Raw genomic sequence first — 15487 nt, 5'->3', positions numbered from 1 at the left:
ACATATCTATAATCCTGTCATTTAATTAATTAATAAAATATTTCATTTTTAAAAGATTTCATTTTAAATCTGTAGATTTTGCCTGTCACATCATTTAAGCAAGCGAAATATTGCAAAAGTGACATTTAGCCACAGTCTAGTTCTTCTCTAGTCCTTTATATTTGAAAACAACCAGAATTCCATTTCCTTCAACCCAGTGAAGGTCCAAAGCCTCTGGTTCATATTTTTGTCCAGTTTAATCCAAAGTCTATATATGCTTGCATGTCAGTCAGCATAATTTCATAAGATACTTAACATATCATTATTTTAAAAGTACCAAAAATACTATGCATTTTTGTTATGCAGGAAGAAAAAAGCTATAGAAATGAATGACTGAAGAGAAATTTGCTTATTGAATGCATTTTCAAACATAGTTTGAAAATATGTTATATAGGAATAAAAATACAGAGAAAACTTGAATAATAGTTATTAGATCCTGAGTCTCAAAGAGTGAAAGTAAATAAAACAGAATTATGTTTTTTACAGTACATAGATTTGCATTTATGTGTTTGCATGTATATATTAATAGTATTTTTCTTAAGGTATTTTCTGTCTTCTATTCATATATGTATACTTAGTAGTTGCAATCCAAGGCGATTTTCAGTCTCCCATGTAATTCAGAAGTATTTGGTTTCTTCCAGGACATTTCTGGATAATTCTGATGAATGTCTTCCTCAAGATTTTTCAGAAGTCTTTTATCATCCTTTACACTGGTTATTTTGCTTACCATCATCCTGCTTTTTCTTTCTGAAGTGAGTATCAAAAATTGGTTGTTGTAAATGGATCACCAGATAGTCAGTATTAGTCAAATATTGTTACATTTTGAAGAGTATATCTGATTAGATATCTAATTAATATTCTGATTTTTAAAAGCCATAGAAGCATTTTTGAATTCATTACAGATTTCTCTAATCTTTGAGAGTCTGAAGAAAAGTTGCGCTGAAAGCTCTGTATTTTGCTAGTCTATTAATTATTTTTGATATTTGAATTATCTTTATGGTTTTCTGGCTTTAATTAAAGAGTATATAGTTCTTGACAACACAGAAGTTCAGCACAGTTGCTGTTCTGAAAGGCTTATCATTAAAGAGCAGATAAAGAATGTTTATCCTTTCTGTTTAGGGTTGCTGTTTAAAAAAAAGGTTAGGTACATAAATAACCCACTGAAGAATATACTACTTGATTGTAGTTGAATTTTTTTGAGATTATTGAATGATTAGAAGCAAAAGTTTAACTTTTCTGTGTCACTGCATATAATGACAAGTAACATAGAAGATACATGCTACCAGCTGTGTTGTTGTTTGCTTTCTAATTTTGAATCTGAAGCACTCCCCCACCAGTCAAAATCCTCTCCTAATGCCCCCGTCACCTACCCCTCCTCCTTTTCAAGGATATTTCCTTAGAGGTTTTCACTCTCCATTTTCCTGAAAAGCTGCTTTTGTAAGATGTTACTGTGTTTTCTGAGAAGTTTTTTATATTTTGGAGGAGTACATTATCAAATTAGTGGCAACCTATGAATGACCCATGTGCTTTGGATTTATTGCCTCTTTCCTTGTACACACAGTATCTTTTACCTTGTATATGAAAATGTCTTTCCTGTAAATTTGCCCCATACTACACAAAACATGCTGATTTCTCTCCATAGGCTCCACTCCTAACTACAGGTCATCGATCCTGTTCTCTCCTTCCCTGGTGCCTCTGATAATCTGCTGAAACACAGACTGAAGTCACACACAGTCATATGCTGTGACTGCATCAAAATAATGTGGTTTGCTAACTACATGCCCAAACAGAGTTAAATAACTGGTGAATTCAGAATGTGTCCTGCTTGAAGTAGTAATTTAAGTTCTTATAAAGCATGAAAGATCATGTGTGCTTATCAAGCTTCAAGGAACTTTCTCAGTGACTTTAAGTTATGCATGGTTGGAGAGAAAGGAGAAGAGAAGGAGGAATACAGTAGAGAGAATGACTGCATTAGAAAGGAATCTAGTAATCCATTTCTGGAAAATTTGTGCTTCATTAAGTTTTCATTGTAGAAAAGACAAAAAGTTTTTTGATGCCCTCATACAAGGCCAGATCTCAAAATTTAAATTATAGTGTGAAGTATGAGTTTTGGAAGAGGATTTCACAAGTGAGTGCCCTATGCTGTGTGACAGTATGTGAAGAAAATGCTGGTACGATTTCAGCCTGACATAATTATCTTCTCTGAGGTGGGATTAAGATAGATTTGAATAAATAGCAGAAAACTATTCCAGAGCTATGTAGCATGCACTTATTTTCCCTGGAAGAAAGGTACTAAAATACACAAGTTCTTAATCATCAAATAAGAAAATGCAAAGTACAAAAGAAAGTACATCTCTGACAAGATACAGTCAGTGTACCTTCATGTGAAAAGTCCATAGAGAGAGCCTTGCATACTGTCCTGGTGATAATGAGTGAACTATGTTGGTAAAATATTTAATGTTCCCTTTAAACAACACAGCTTTCAGCTACTCAGAAAAAAAAAAATAAAGTGAAGGACTCTGAATCTAATGAGTAATTCTGAGGTGTTCTGGTTTTTTCACTGGTTTTATTCTCTGTGTGAATGAAACTTTTTTCTCCTTCAAAGACTGCCTTTAGCACATTATAAAGAAACGTATTTAAGCATTGCAGGAATCTTTACTTCAGAGCATCCTAGGGTTGTTTTCTGATTTTACATCTTATATCTAATTAAAATGTATGTTCACTGTCTGTAACAAAATCAGCACAGGCCATTTTATACCTCTCAACTGTGGCCACCTAATTTTTACTGATTGCTCTAACCTGGCATACATTTAGCTATTATGTATTTAGTCTTCCTAAGCTTGCTATTTAAAAAAAAAAGTTTTGCTAGTTCCTGAAATTAATTTGTTTATATGTAACTTGATTTGCTACATTATTTTTCATTGCTGAAAATGGCTACAGTCTCCTTAATTTTATCAATTTGACTCCAACATCATTGTAAAGGTTGTTACCGTGAAATAGCATATCTGCTTGCCTTATAATATCTTGAACTTAGCACGTGAGGTTTTCTTTCTTTCTCTGTTGAATACAAACCAAAATAATATAGCTGGTAATCAAACTAAGTAATTACTGATAATTTATATTGCAGTCCTTTCAGTGGTAATTGTGATTCCTTCAGTGGTAATTGTGATTAATTCTTTGCCTCATTTAGGGTTTATAATCATACCATTTGCAAATCAAAGTCGGGGTTTTTTCTTCTACTGTACAAAACAGGACATTTATATGTGTGATATTTATATGTACTTCACCTTTTGTCACTTTTTATGAGGCTAGTCTTATTTTCACTAGTACTGAGCTATGAGGATGAGAGAACATATGTCTCTCCATATGCACGTTACAAAACTTCTGAGAGCATTTATTGGTGCTAGCTTCGTGGCTGTAGGGAATGTCTGCTATATTTTATTTTTCCTCCAAGTGAGTCACACCATTGTACATTTCAATTTGCAAGATGCTTAAAGAGCCAAGAACTGGTGTATATTACAACATGATAACTTCCCATCTGGTCAATGACAGACAGGGTTTTTTTTTTTCAATTCAGATACTCTAAAAATATAATTTATTTCTGTAGGAATTTAAAATATTACTCTTCATAAATCTAATTGACCCAATGTGTCACTTATCTTTTAGTTTGAAGGCAATGAGTGAACTTATTAGATAGGATAACATGACATTAAAGGAAGAGAAAAAAATTAAACTGGCTCGAATATTTTAACTGAATTAGTGAAGAGTTGAGTTTGCTGTCAGCCATAGCATTAAGTCTAGTGTGAATATAGTAACTGTTTTAATTTTAACTTTAATTACTAACTACTGATAAGATTATATATAGATTATACCCACATTAGATTATATATATATAACTAATCTTGAACATACAGAAATTAGGATTATTATTTTAGGAATCCAAAGTCCTAATGTTTGAATGCAGTATGTATTTTAAATATGGAGAATTTACTTTGACTGCAAGTTCTATCAGGATTTAAATATGTATGTGTATATATTTTTGATAAATGTTACTAGAATCCAGTATATGCTAATATGCAAGTAAAATTGTAGGGTCAGTGCTACACTGTCAGCAAAATATATAAAGTACAAGATGAAAATCACAGAAGCTATACATAAGGTTTTCTGGCACAGACTATTCTTATGAAGTTAGAGGTTTTTGTTTTAGTGTTGAAAGTGCAAAGGCTGAGGTGTCTAAAATCTTCCTTTACTAAAATGACTATTACAGTGGAGTTTTGTCATAATAGCGGGATGGAAGGGCCCTGCTGGAACATGGTTCTATGGTTTCCTTAGGTGACTTCAAGGCTGCCCTGCAAGATATGTGGCATACTCCATTTTCTGGTAATGGAAACATAGACATGTGAGGGACTAAACTAGAGGAGTGTATCAGCTGACATTTTCTTTTCCAGGACATGTAGGTTTGTATTGAGTATATTGTATAAATAGCAGTTTTGACTCGACAGTGAAGTGCTTGTATAGTCATTATTTTTTTCATGTGTGCATTCCAGCATAGTTGGGAGGTGGCAAACTTGGCTAAGTCAGAGGCTGTGAAAGTATGCAACTTAATGGAGAGGTACCCCTCTCTTAGAACATGAGCCCATTTTAGTTCTGTCCCAAAAGTTATGTGTAAATGGCACATGAAGTGTTTGAGCAGAGGCATATAAATACTTCTCTAGTCCAACAGGAAAATGTCAGATTGAAAACCTCCCTATGAAGAAGGTTTTAATTGATGCTGAAGGTGTTTTTTGCATACTGGCAGATAATATTTATACCTGCCCAGTCAATTCATCAGTCCATAGGAAGTCCTTAAAATCATGCATGTAAAATACATGTGCATAAAAGTTTATGTGTGAGGTACATAAGGTTTCAATGTTACCAACTATTGTATAAACTTGTAGTCAAAAAATCAATACAGTCGCTAAACATTGGTTGAAATTTAATTTTAAAAGAACCTTCAAATTGATAAAAACTTACTCATTCAAAAAAAAAAAATGATCCACAATCCAATTTTGAAAACTTGTTTTTAAAAATGTTTCAAGAAGAAAATACTAAATACAATAGGCAATAAACATTAGGCAGGACAGATTTGTTTGCTTGGTTTTTGTTTGACTGTAATGTGAGTTCAGTGATTGGAGTTGGGTCACTGACTGTGTTCAGTGTAAGGCTTGGAATAGTATTTGGAAACATCAATTTTTGCAGAACATGGAAATCACAAGCAGAAAATAAACAGCAAAGCAATCTTTTTAAAAGCTAATGAATTTGACTGCAGTTTCTCACTTCTCCCTGCTGGCAAAGCAGTAGCTCAACCAGTTTAATATTTCTTGTGGATTTTTCAGAACACATAAGAATTGCTCAACCTATAGTGGAATTTTGTAACCCCTTTAAGCATTTTCACTGTCTTTTACTTAAGAGCTGTATATGCTTCATCATGGACAGACACTTCAGATCTCTTACTCAACAATTGCTGCAATAATAAACTAAAAATAATACCCTTACATTTTTCCAGCTTCAGGAAAAAAATCCGTTTTGCCTGGTAGAACAAGATAAATACAGTTCCATGAAAGAGATAAACACAGTTGCATTGTGTCAGATGTAATTGTGCCAGACTAACAAATGTCAATTTTCTTTTAACTAGTTGAAATTAAGTGTAATTCTTTCTCTGAGCTGCCTTAAAGTCCGGAAGCAGGAAAACATTTTCAGAGTAACCTCAGAGGAGCTGACACTTAACACTTAGTGTTACATCTGCAATTTAAGGACATTAATAAAGTAACTATTTCTTTCTGTCTTTATCTTACATTTTCAAAGGACTCCATCAGCCAGAGAAATGGCAGCCCAAGGTCTGCTGAAGCTGCTCTTATCCCAGCCATTCTGTAATCTGTCCTTGCTTTTGGAAGCATTGCTATACCATGATTGTCTGTTAGTGAAAATTTTGCTGAGAAGCTCAAGTAAGTATTAATACTGTCAATCCATATAAGAATATCAGTGAGAAACACAAATTCATTTTTAACTATTTAAATGCTGGAGGAAGGCTGTCAGCCATTTTAAGGGTTAGGTACCCATTTACTTACCAGTAGGACACTTCTTGAATGTGTAAAAGGATAGAAAAAATCATCACTTTTTAATGAAAATTTACACTCCACCAGTGTATTAATAATTTCAAAGCAAACTGCAATTTGATAAAATAGGCTGCTATCATAAACAAAAAAGAGTCAAAATGAATTTGAGCTTAACGGAGCTTTGATACCATAATTACTGTATGCAAGTTTTTAAAAGTGTGGATCAGTAGACTAAAAGACCACTTTCAAAATTACATTTGAGCAGTGGAAAGCTTCTTAGATGTTTTGTTGAAATTATATGCTTGTCACTGTAGGCATTCTAGAATTACATAAATATTCTTCTTCTTGTTAATTCATTAATGCTGTTTTGAAAGTAGAATAAATAAAAGAATATTTCTACAAATTTTTATTTGCATTCTGATGGTATTTTGTTTGAAGCAACAAACTTTATCACATCTTTCCATTAGTAGCTTGCAGATCAAATGATCGTATTATGGAGTAGCTAATGGTATTATCACCTGTTTGACTTAATTTGGCAGGAATATGAGAGTCTTGGTTTCTTTTTTTTTGGCAGATGAGTTCTTCCTATTTCTCAAAAAAATATTAGGCCCATACATTATTCTATTCATTTATATTTATGTTTATATGTATTTATCTATCTCTCTATCTATCTATTTATAACATGATTTAGTTCTGTCATTTTAAAATGGTCTAAAATTTGTCAGTAGTACAACATCTTCCACTGCTTCATACGTCTTATTGAGAGCTGCAGTGCATACTTGCCTACTCAAACTCATGTCATCTTTTACAAAGGCTGACAAATGTTTGATCAGGGTCATTGTCTTACCCTAGTGTTATCCAGTATTGAGTTCTACTATCTGTTTAAATTATTACAAGTAATAAGTGACAGAATGTCTTAGTCTATTGACTGACCAACCTCTTAAGCTTTAGGGAAATCCATGTTACTTTGACTTACAAAACATGTTATTCACACAGCCTTTATTCATGTAACTTCAGTATTGGAATGAATAAACTTTCAGTTTAGATAAAGTCAGTATCAGTGATGATCCATATCATCTAAATTAATTTCAATGGGATTAATTGTATAATGACAAAAAATTTGTAATTTTTATTTCTTCTCCTATATAGGTAAGTATACCATAGGTTTTGAGCAATTTACCCTAGTGATGACAAAACTGTGGTATTTAATTACATAAGAATTTTTTAAAGGAAAAGCCTTTGCACATTTTTTACATTGTCTTTCCTTTTCCTTTTAAAAATCAGCCAGAAGACAAAAAAATCTTATTTTTCTGTATTGTTTCAACACATTGGGATATTCAAAGTAGACATCAAGCAAACACATTAAATTTCATTGTAGTCCCACTGTTCTCATGATTGTACCATGGGGAGATTCAGAAAGAATGTATATTCCCCATCATAGTAGGGAGTACTGTTGGAATTGCCAAAGTTTTTTCAGTAGAAAAATTATTTGAAAAGAAGCTATGTATGCATGATTCATGTTGCTATATATTATAAGAAGAATATCACATTTGTTGAAGCTATTGAGACCCCATGTATATAATTAAATACTTATCTGGACAGGAAGATGACAAAATGTGCACTTTTGTAATTTTTTGTGCCATATGATATGTGAAATGTACATAAAAATTAAAATACGGAAATATGAAGTTATTGTGTCAAAAAATACTAAAGGTAATAAATCAGGTTACCCAGAAGTGAGCCATTTATTTCTCTTCAGTGGGTATGACTACTGCATACAGGCAACTTCAAAAAAATTGTTGAAAACTTTGATATGTATATTTGACCTCTGTAACAAGCTACAAGTCTAAATAACCTAGGTGTGTTAAATTACAGTGCCATATAATCCTAGAGTATTTTTCTATAGGTCCAACATCCAGCAACTTTCTTTAAGACGTGTTCTTGAGTGAGTAAAGGGTCTAAGGTCTCTGCTGGGGCTTTGCAGAGAGAAATAGTGAAGATAGCTGGTACTGTGTTAATTTTCTGACAAAATAAACTATTTTGCAATTTACTTGGCAGAATTTTTTTAACCAATATTGCATATCATTCATGGATGAGAAATAGAAATGGATTATTTTGACAAGAAACAAGTAATAGAGGATAAAAGGAAATAGTGTCTGTATACAATAAGTAGCTGAATCCAGCAGATGTTGACATGAAAATATGAAGGATGGAAGTGAATTCTGAACATTTCTGCTAGATTTGCACTAAATACACAGCATGCCGGTGGAACAGTCTGTGACTTCTAGTTTGATAATCATTTCCAGGAATCAGTTTTTCTTTGCATAATAAAGCAAACAGCAATAGCTTTATCGGATTGCACTGGCCTAAAACAGGATTAATACCAGGGGGGACCCCATGAGACAATAGACACCCAGCCATTTATGAATAACAGATAAGACAGTGGTCTCTAAGAAATTGTCACTGAGAAATTGTCAAGAGGGCACATTCCAGACCTGCAGTCAGTCCTTGGGTCTCATACATTTGTTTAAGAAGAGATAGTAGCATCAAGTTGATGACAAACAATAGAAAATGCAATGTATTGCTTTATGGTCTTATAAAGAATCCTATTTGTTACCATAAAAACTTGAGACTCCAGTTGTTACAGAAATTTAATTTGTCTTTTTACACACAACCTTAAAGAGTACTGGCATGTGGGGATGAATTGTAAGAAAACTCCATTTGCAGCAGGACCAGGCCATTGGTAGTTTCGCCTAACGTTTTTGGCTTGCACAATATATATTTGAAAGACTACTAGAAGACAGTATTGTTTAGTCTGTACGTCTCAACACAGATGGTATTCTGGGCCTAAAGTTTTGAAATAAGAATTGATAGTAACATTTACAAATATTCTGTAATAAGACTAAGGCTGCAATTGTAAAATTGGACCAATGTGATTTGCTTCAAAAAGAGATCAATTATCTTGTATATGTAAGCAAGTTCAGGAAAGAAAAAATTCCACCAAGAAAATATAATTGTGTGGTGCACTTTTAGACAACTTTCTAGACACTAATAGATATGAAGAGTTTTCTAGGACATTCTTTTATTAACAATTTCCATTTTCTGGAAAGAGAACTTGGAAATATATTTGTAGAACTGGAAGATTTTTTTTTCCTCACTCCAATTCTTTGCCCTCTTTGTAACAGTTCTCTAACTGCCACAATGTAAAATGTGTAATTTGAAGGTAAATTTTAAGTATTAATTAATTTTAATCAAATTTAATTAATTACATTTTAGACACATAAGAGTAAATAACACTGTTTTTTGTGAGTTACTCTAGAAGAACAGTGGAAAGTGGTAGCTTCACCAACTGACCTCATTTAGGGGACTGAAGTATTAGTGGCAGTAGTGAGTTATTACAGAAGAAAATGTACATGCTTTACATAAGTTACCAACCCCATCAAAATTCTGGCATTGTTAAAATCTATAACAATACGACACTTTTATTTCAAGTTCTTGAGGGTCATTCTTTCTTACTGTACTTTCTTGTACTTCATTGTACTTTCTTCTAATGACTCCTTAGATTTGATAATCCTTTGTCATGATCTATCATGCAATTGAAAAACTAGCAACTGTTCTGGTCCCATGGCTCAATCACACACCATTTTGGGGAAGGACAGTCTTACAGGTTTTGGACACAAAATCTGTAACCCTGCCCTCATTAGAAGAGCAGATGTAAATCTCTTAGAGTAATTTATATCTTTGTGCAGAGATAGATCTCTCTTCTGGGTATTTGTGGATCATCCAATATAAGGCTTGTGGGGACCTCTGAAAGTTTTCTTAACCTCTTCATGATAGCAGCCTCTGTCATGGTAGCCTAATGGTTAGAAGATTACTTTTAAAGTGGCACCTCCTCAAAAGATCCCTCTGACCAGTAAACTTACTGGATTCTGTACATGATATACTTCTAGCTAGAAGTGATACACTTCTAGCTGGGAGTGAAAAAGGAACCTTAATACAGATATCCTGTTCCATTTGGTGATTTTCCAGTGATAAGCTAGAGAAAACAGTAAACAGATCTTATGGAGTTTCTGAAAACCTAAATAGGATTTCTTGTTTGGACTATAGTGGACCCCTGCTGTCTGTGAATCACTTACCTTTTCCTGACAGAGTGTGAAGATTGTGTCTGATACATATGTGAATGACTTGGTGTCTGTGATACATGGTCATATGGATAGCTTTTCAAAGACTCAGTAATTTCTGATAGGAACTTCTTGTTACAGTAGAGCTCTAAACTGAGTAAGTTTTACAAAGGTAAGCTGTTTAATATCTATCTAATGTGTGGAGGAACACAAGGAAGCTAATGTGGCTGTAAGACTACATTCAGTATTGCTTTATCAAATTTTGGCTGTCAGAATGTCACACTTTCTACATACTATCCCATAAAATCAGTACTGGAGGTATGCTGACAGTAATGTTTTGGGTTTTTTTCTGTTGGCCATAGATAAGACAGATTCTACAGAAGTCACAAACTCAGAAATTCATTAATGGAAGCTTCTTCTCAGATAGTTGAAAACAAATTGTTTTGGGAGAAAAAATTCTAAATGGAGTTGAATGAAATTAAAATGCTGTGGCACTGATGACACAAATATATAGCTACAGAAGTAGTTTGCTGATATGTTAATAATTTATGGGCAGATGTTGTAAGTGTTGTTAAAGCTTTTTTTGCTATATTGAGCTTTTTAGTTGTCATTTAGGATTTATTTGATTCACAAGTAGCAGCTAAAACAGGGCTTACTATTATTTAGAATGTATTAAATTGAAACGGGTAGGTTTAAGATCTGGGTTTTATTCAGGATAGGAATAATATAACCCTGAGATTAGCTTAGGTGGTTAGAACATGGTGCAGTTAGCAACAAGGTTGTGGGTTCAGTCCAGAAATGGGCCATTTGCTTGAGAGTTGGACTTGATGACCCTTGTAGGTCCCTTCCAACTCAGAGTATTCTGTGACTCTTCCATGAATCTATGATGTTAAATTTCTCCTTGGAATTTAAAACTAGAATAATATACTTTCTGCCAAAATGAAGCCATGTTCAAAGTTACAATAGATTTTAGCTGGCATTGGAGAGGAGCTACTCTGAAAGAAAAGTAAAATTATCTACCAGGTCAGATACAGTAAAGGAACAGAAAAAAAGGCAGTGACAGAAGAAGCACTGAGGATGTAGTGTATTGCAGAGTGCCTGCTGAAGTATTTGATTCTATAAACAGATAGAGCATATCCTTTGGGCATTCTTTATATCCTCATCAGTTGCTGTGATATAGCGAAACATTTAAATTCAGTAAAGAAAGCAAAAGTTTCATTCTCTTCGCAAATTAAAGACCAGTATCAGAAATAATTTGTTCCATCTTCAATTCCTCTTCCTAAATGAAACAGCATGTATGAATTTGAGTTTTGACTACCTCTTTTGGTCAAAAAAGACAAAATAACTGTTTCTTGACTGTTTTGTATGGATTAACAGGAGAGAGGGAAGTCTAGAGTCAGTTACAAAGGATTTTTTGAATGCAGCAAGATGCATTTTATGGCTAGGCTAGTCAGATAAGTGCTGGATGAGTGATAATGTTGGCAAATTGCTGGTGGTATTTCTATCTGTAAGAAAGAAGTGTGGGTAATTGTACTTGTAAGTTGTCTTTCTGAAGTTATGTTTTTAAAATACGTGGTAGTGTCCCAAGAGGTTTAGTGCATTATTTTGTCATAGGAAGAATGATTCATTGTGAATGGTTAGGGCATAACTGTTATTCAATAGATACATAATTTTCTGACAGACATATTATTAAAAACAATAGTATTCTAATACTTTTTGATATCTTTTGTGAGTATAGAACATCATTCTATAGGGAAATAACAAACAGCTGATTTTTTTTATTTTAGCAGGTATCTAGATAAATATCTAGCCATTTATGTATGAATGGTAAGTCTTGCTAAAATAATAAAGAAGCATCTCCTTTGAGCTACCTATGGGAGCTTTAGGGTCCCTTCACAAATTAGTTTTTGCTATGCAAATGCAGTCAGTGAAAAAAGAAAAATGTGTAGAGGAAAGCATCACAGGGCAGTAGATATAATACCTATCATATAAATTCCGTTCTATGTAATAATTAACAAGGCTGCACTGAAGTTCAAACTGAGATGAATATTTAATGTTATGACAGGTGAGCTAATAAATGTAAAAGAAAAAATCTAAGGCAAGAGAAATCTACATATCTTTCTGTAACTCCTAATTCATAATATTTAGCCAGCTATACTGATCTGCTAGCTAAACTTTTCAAATTATATTATCCCTTAAGATCCCTTGTGACCCCAAGGATTCTGTGATTCTACGATCCCTGCCCACTTATCCATCAGAAAACTCATTTTAACCTGAGCTTTCAGGTTGTTATTACTACAAGGACAACATTTACTTGAGGGTAAAGCAAGAAAAAGCTGATGAGTATTTATATATGTTGTTATATTTAGCTACAGAATGATTTAGCAGTGGATTCATGAAGATCTTTGCTTAAAATCACAGGAATTGCATTATATAGTACTTATAACAAGATGTATGTATAGCCCTTACTACAAAGTTTTTTTATGCTCCTTTCTCCTTATCTATATCTTTTGGTAGCACTAATTGATTAGAAAAGTTATTAATAAGTTGTGACTCAAGCTTTCCATGTGGCATGGTCATAAAGAAAATTTAGGCTTAATTTCAAGTCATAAGCACCTTTAAACAAACTAATTTCCCGTCATGTACTGCAAAGATAGTTTTTACATAGTGCTTGAAATCTTAGCAAACCTCCCCCTAGAATTTGGTTAAATTAATTTAAAAATAAATACTTACAGTAATAGAATCAGAGTTCATTTCAGATTTTCATCTCACCATTTGAACTGCTTTTTTTGCTTTGATGGTTATTTCTTTGTCATACATATCATGGTTTGACTGAATAAATGGAATCTATTTGATTCATCACTTATAGGCATCTGGCATTGGAAACAATGTATGTCATCTCACTCAGCTCATAGGAAAAAGAAGACTGATTAAAAACTGTCTTATTACTGATCTTTCTGCTACCTTGGGGGAAAAAACCAAACCACAGCTTGCTGGTTATGAAATCACTGATCATGCTTTTCAGCTTTCTACATCCTCTGTTCCTACCAAGGTTTCATGCGGAACGATAGACTGAATGATTTACAGTAATGCACGAATTAGGTTGTAGGAATTCAGAAGAGAGTAAATTAAGATTTTTTTTTTTTAGTTTTCAAGTCATTCAAAGATGGGTTGAAAGCAAAGTTTTCCATTATACTAGATTTTGAAGGCTCCCATCTTTCTCCTCCACAGGTTGCTAAGGGTAAAGACAACCAAACTGGAAGAAAGGAATGACATTTTATAGTATAATTTTATCTCAATACTTTTTACAGAAACCATTGTTTTTGAAAAGTACAAATTTAAATTAAGAGTATTTAACAAGTTATGGCTCTGGGCATTTCTTATGATTGTTACCATTGGAAGCATATTTCACAAACAGGTGGGAAGCTCAGGTCTTCAACATTAGCACAAGCTAAAGTTATTGAATTGCATTGATTCCCGAAGTTTTAAACACATGCTTATCTTTCAGCTGGGAGATTGTGTTACAGTGATTATCAGAAACATTTGTAAGTATTTGTAAGAAATTATTACTGAACTCTATGATAATCACTACTTGTCTTTAAAATGTGTATCTTAGCAGGGCTGAGATTTTGTTTTGTGGAACTGTTTTATTCTGAGTTTCATCTTACACTAAAATACAAAGCCAGCACGTTTTGGGAAATATGGAGCTGCTACTTTTCTTAATTTTTTAAATCTAAATAGGATTTTATTGTTTCATATGACTATTATATAAGGAAGAGGAGTTATGCAGTAATAGCTTTTTGACTGTGATTCTGTAGTTTAGTTGTGATTAATCTTCAGTTAATAATCAATTTCCAATTACAATCAATTTCAATTTAATTTTGAATTAAATAGGTATATTCCATAATTTGGAAACATGCTTGAGTCTTTTTTATTGTCTACACATAATTCAGGAAGACAGTCAACTGTAATTAGCCAGAGAAAGATCACATACCAGTATCTGTAAGTGTTATTGTTTGAAATATTATTCAGATACACTTCACAGTTTGTTTTGATTAATACTATCCATTACTGAGACCTTGAATTACTTGGAAATTATTGGAACCATGTTTTTGTTTATTTTGAAGGAAATGAAGCATTAAATTGTGATGAACAAAGTTCTGTCTTGGAACAGGAAAACAACAAAGGGTCTACTCTGATTGAAACAATCTTCACAGTACTGTCTTACTGCACTTCATCACCCAAATCTCTTGGCATTGCTTTTGAGTCCTACATGGAAAAAGAGCTGCTGTGGAACTGCTTATACAATATGACAGGTACTTAATTTATTAGTAAGCGTTTCAAATCTGATGTTAAATGTTAATTTTCAGACACGTAATGAGTTTTATTTTTACCATAATAAATCCGGTGAAAGTACATTAGCTTACTTCAGAATTATAGTATTATTGAAGGGTTTTGTGCAGTCAGGCCATGGTAGTGGTGAAAATTTTGAAGAATGCAGAGGTCCCAGAGCAGTGTTGTTGACCAGGAGTCTGATGACCTTAAGTGTTTGTCTTACCAGCGGACTGGCTGCAGAATGTTTTTGTTGGTCTCTACCAGTAGAGGTTCTTCATCTCTATGCATTTAACAGCTCCAGACCTTTGCCACAATTTACAAGTAAGAAGAGAGGAAAAAGAGAAGGAAGGACTTCTACTGAGGGAGAAATAATCTGAGGAGCATATAGTCTCTGCTGTCAACAGGCACTCAGCCTCCTAATTTTCTGTTGAGAGGGAGAGCTGTTGAGAGCTGCTCTTACAATTAGAGCAACTAATTCTATCCCCAAGGAAAAACAGTAATCAACCAGAAAAGAGAGGTGAGGTTTAGATAGGGTGATACTGCAAATCATGGATTAAAAGCAGGAAGGCTCAAAAGAAGAGGATTAAAATGGGGAAATGCAGGAGGGGAAATAGAATTCTGAGTATCACAAAATACTCATGTACTTCCCATAGAAAAATGGGATTGCAAAAAGTAGAAATTTTATGTGTAAGAGGAGGAAAAAGAGAGAAGTGGTGCATGGAAGCTTCCAGGAAGGCCATGATGAGATCAGCAAAAAGTAGAAGGAAGCAAAAGTATGAGCAAAGGATCTAAGGATCTAACATGTCAAAACACATCTCTGATATGCTCTGCAGCACTCGGCCTGACAATTGCAGCTCCATGACAATGGAGAAACTGCAGATTGCTGGGCTATTAAGA

General features: G+C 33.6%; 1 protein-coding gene across 1 annotated transcript in view; it reads left to right on the top strand.

Moving 5' to 3' along the window:
* The window catches only part of KIAA0825 (KIAA0825 ortholog), a 248846-nt gene that overhangs the window by 103136 nt on the left and 130223 nt on the right, over positions 1–15487 (top strand). Inside the window, exons 13-15 of the mRNA XM_066181288.1 lie at positions 681–791; positions 5884–6023; positions 14383–14571. Of these exons, the coding sequence (XP_066037385.1) occupies positions 681–791; positions 5884–6023; positions 14383–14571 (440 nt within the window). The remainder of the gene's footprint in view (positions 1–680; positions 792–5883; positions 6024–14382; positions 14572–15487) is intronic.

The sequence above is a fragment of the Chamaea fasciata genome, unplaced genomic scaffold (genome assembly GCF_029207755.1).
Source record: "Chamaea fasciata isolate MVZ Bird 193981 ecotype frontalis unplaced genomic scaffold, bChaFas1.0.hap1 SCAF_4, whole genome shotgun sequence".
NCBI classification, from domain to species: domain Eukaryota; kingdom Metazoa; phylum Chordata; class Aves; order Passeriformes; family Sylviidae; genus Chamaea; species Chamaea fasciata.
Note: the sequence above shows the minus strand (reverse complement) of the source record. Positions and strands in the feature narration are given on the sequence as shown.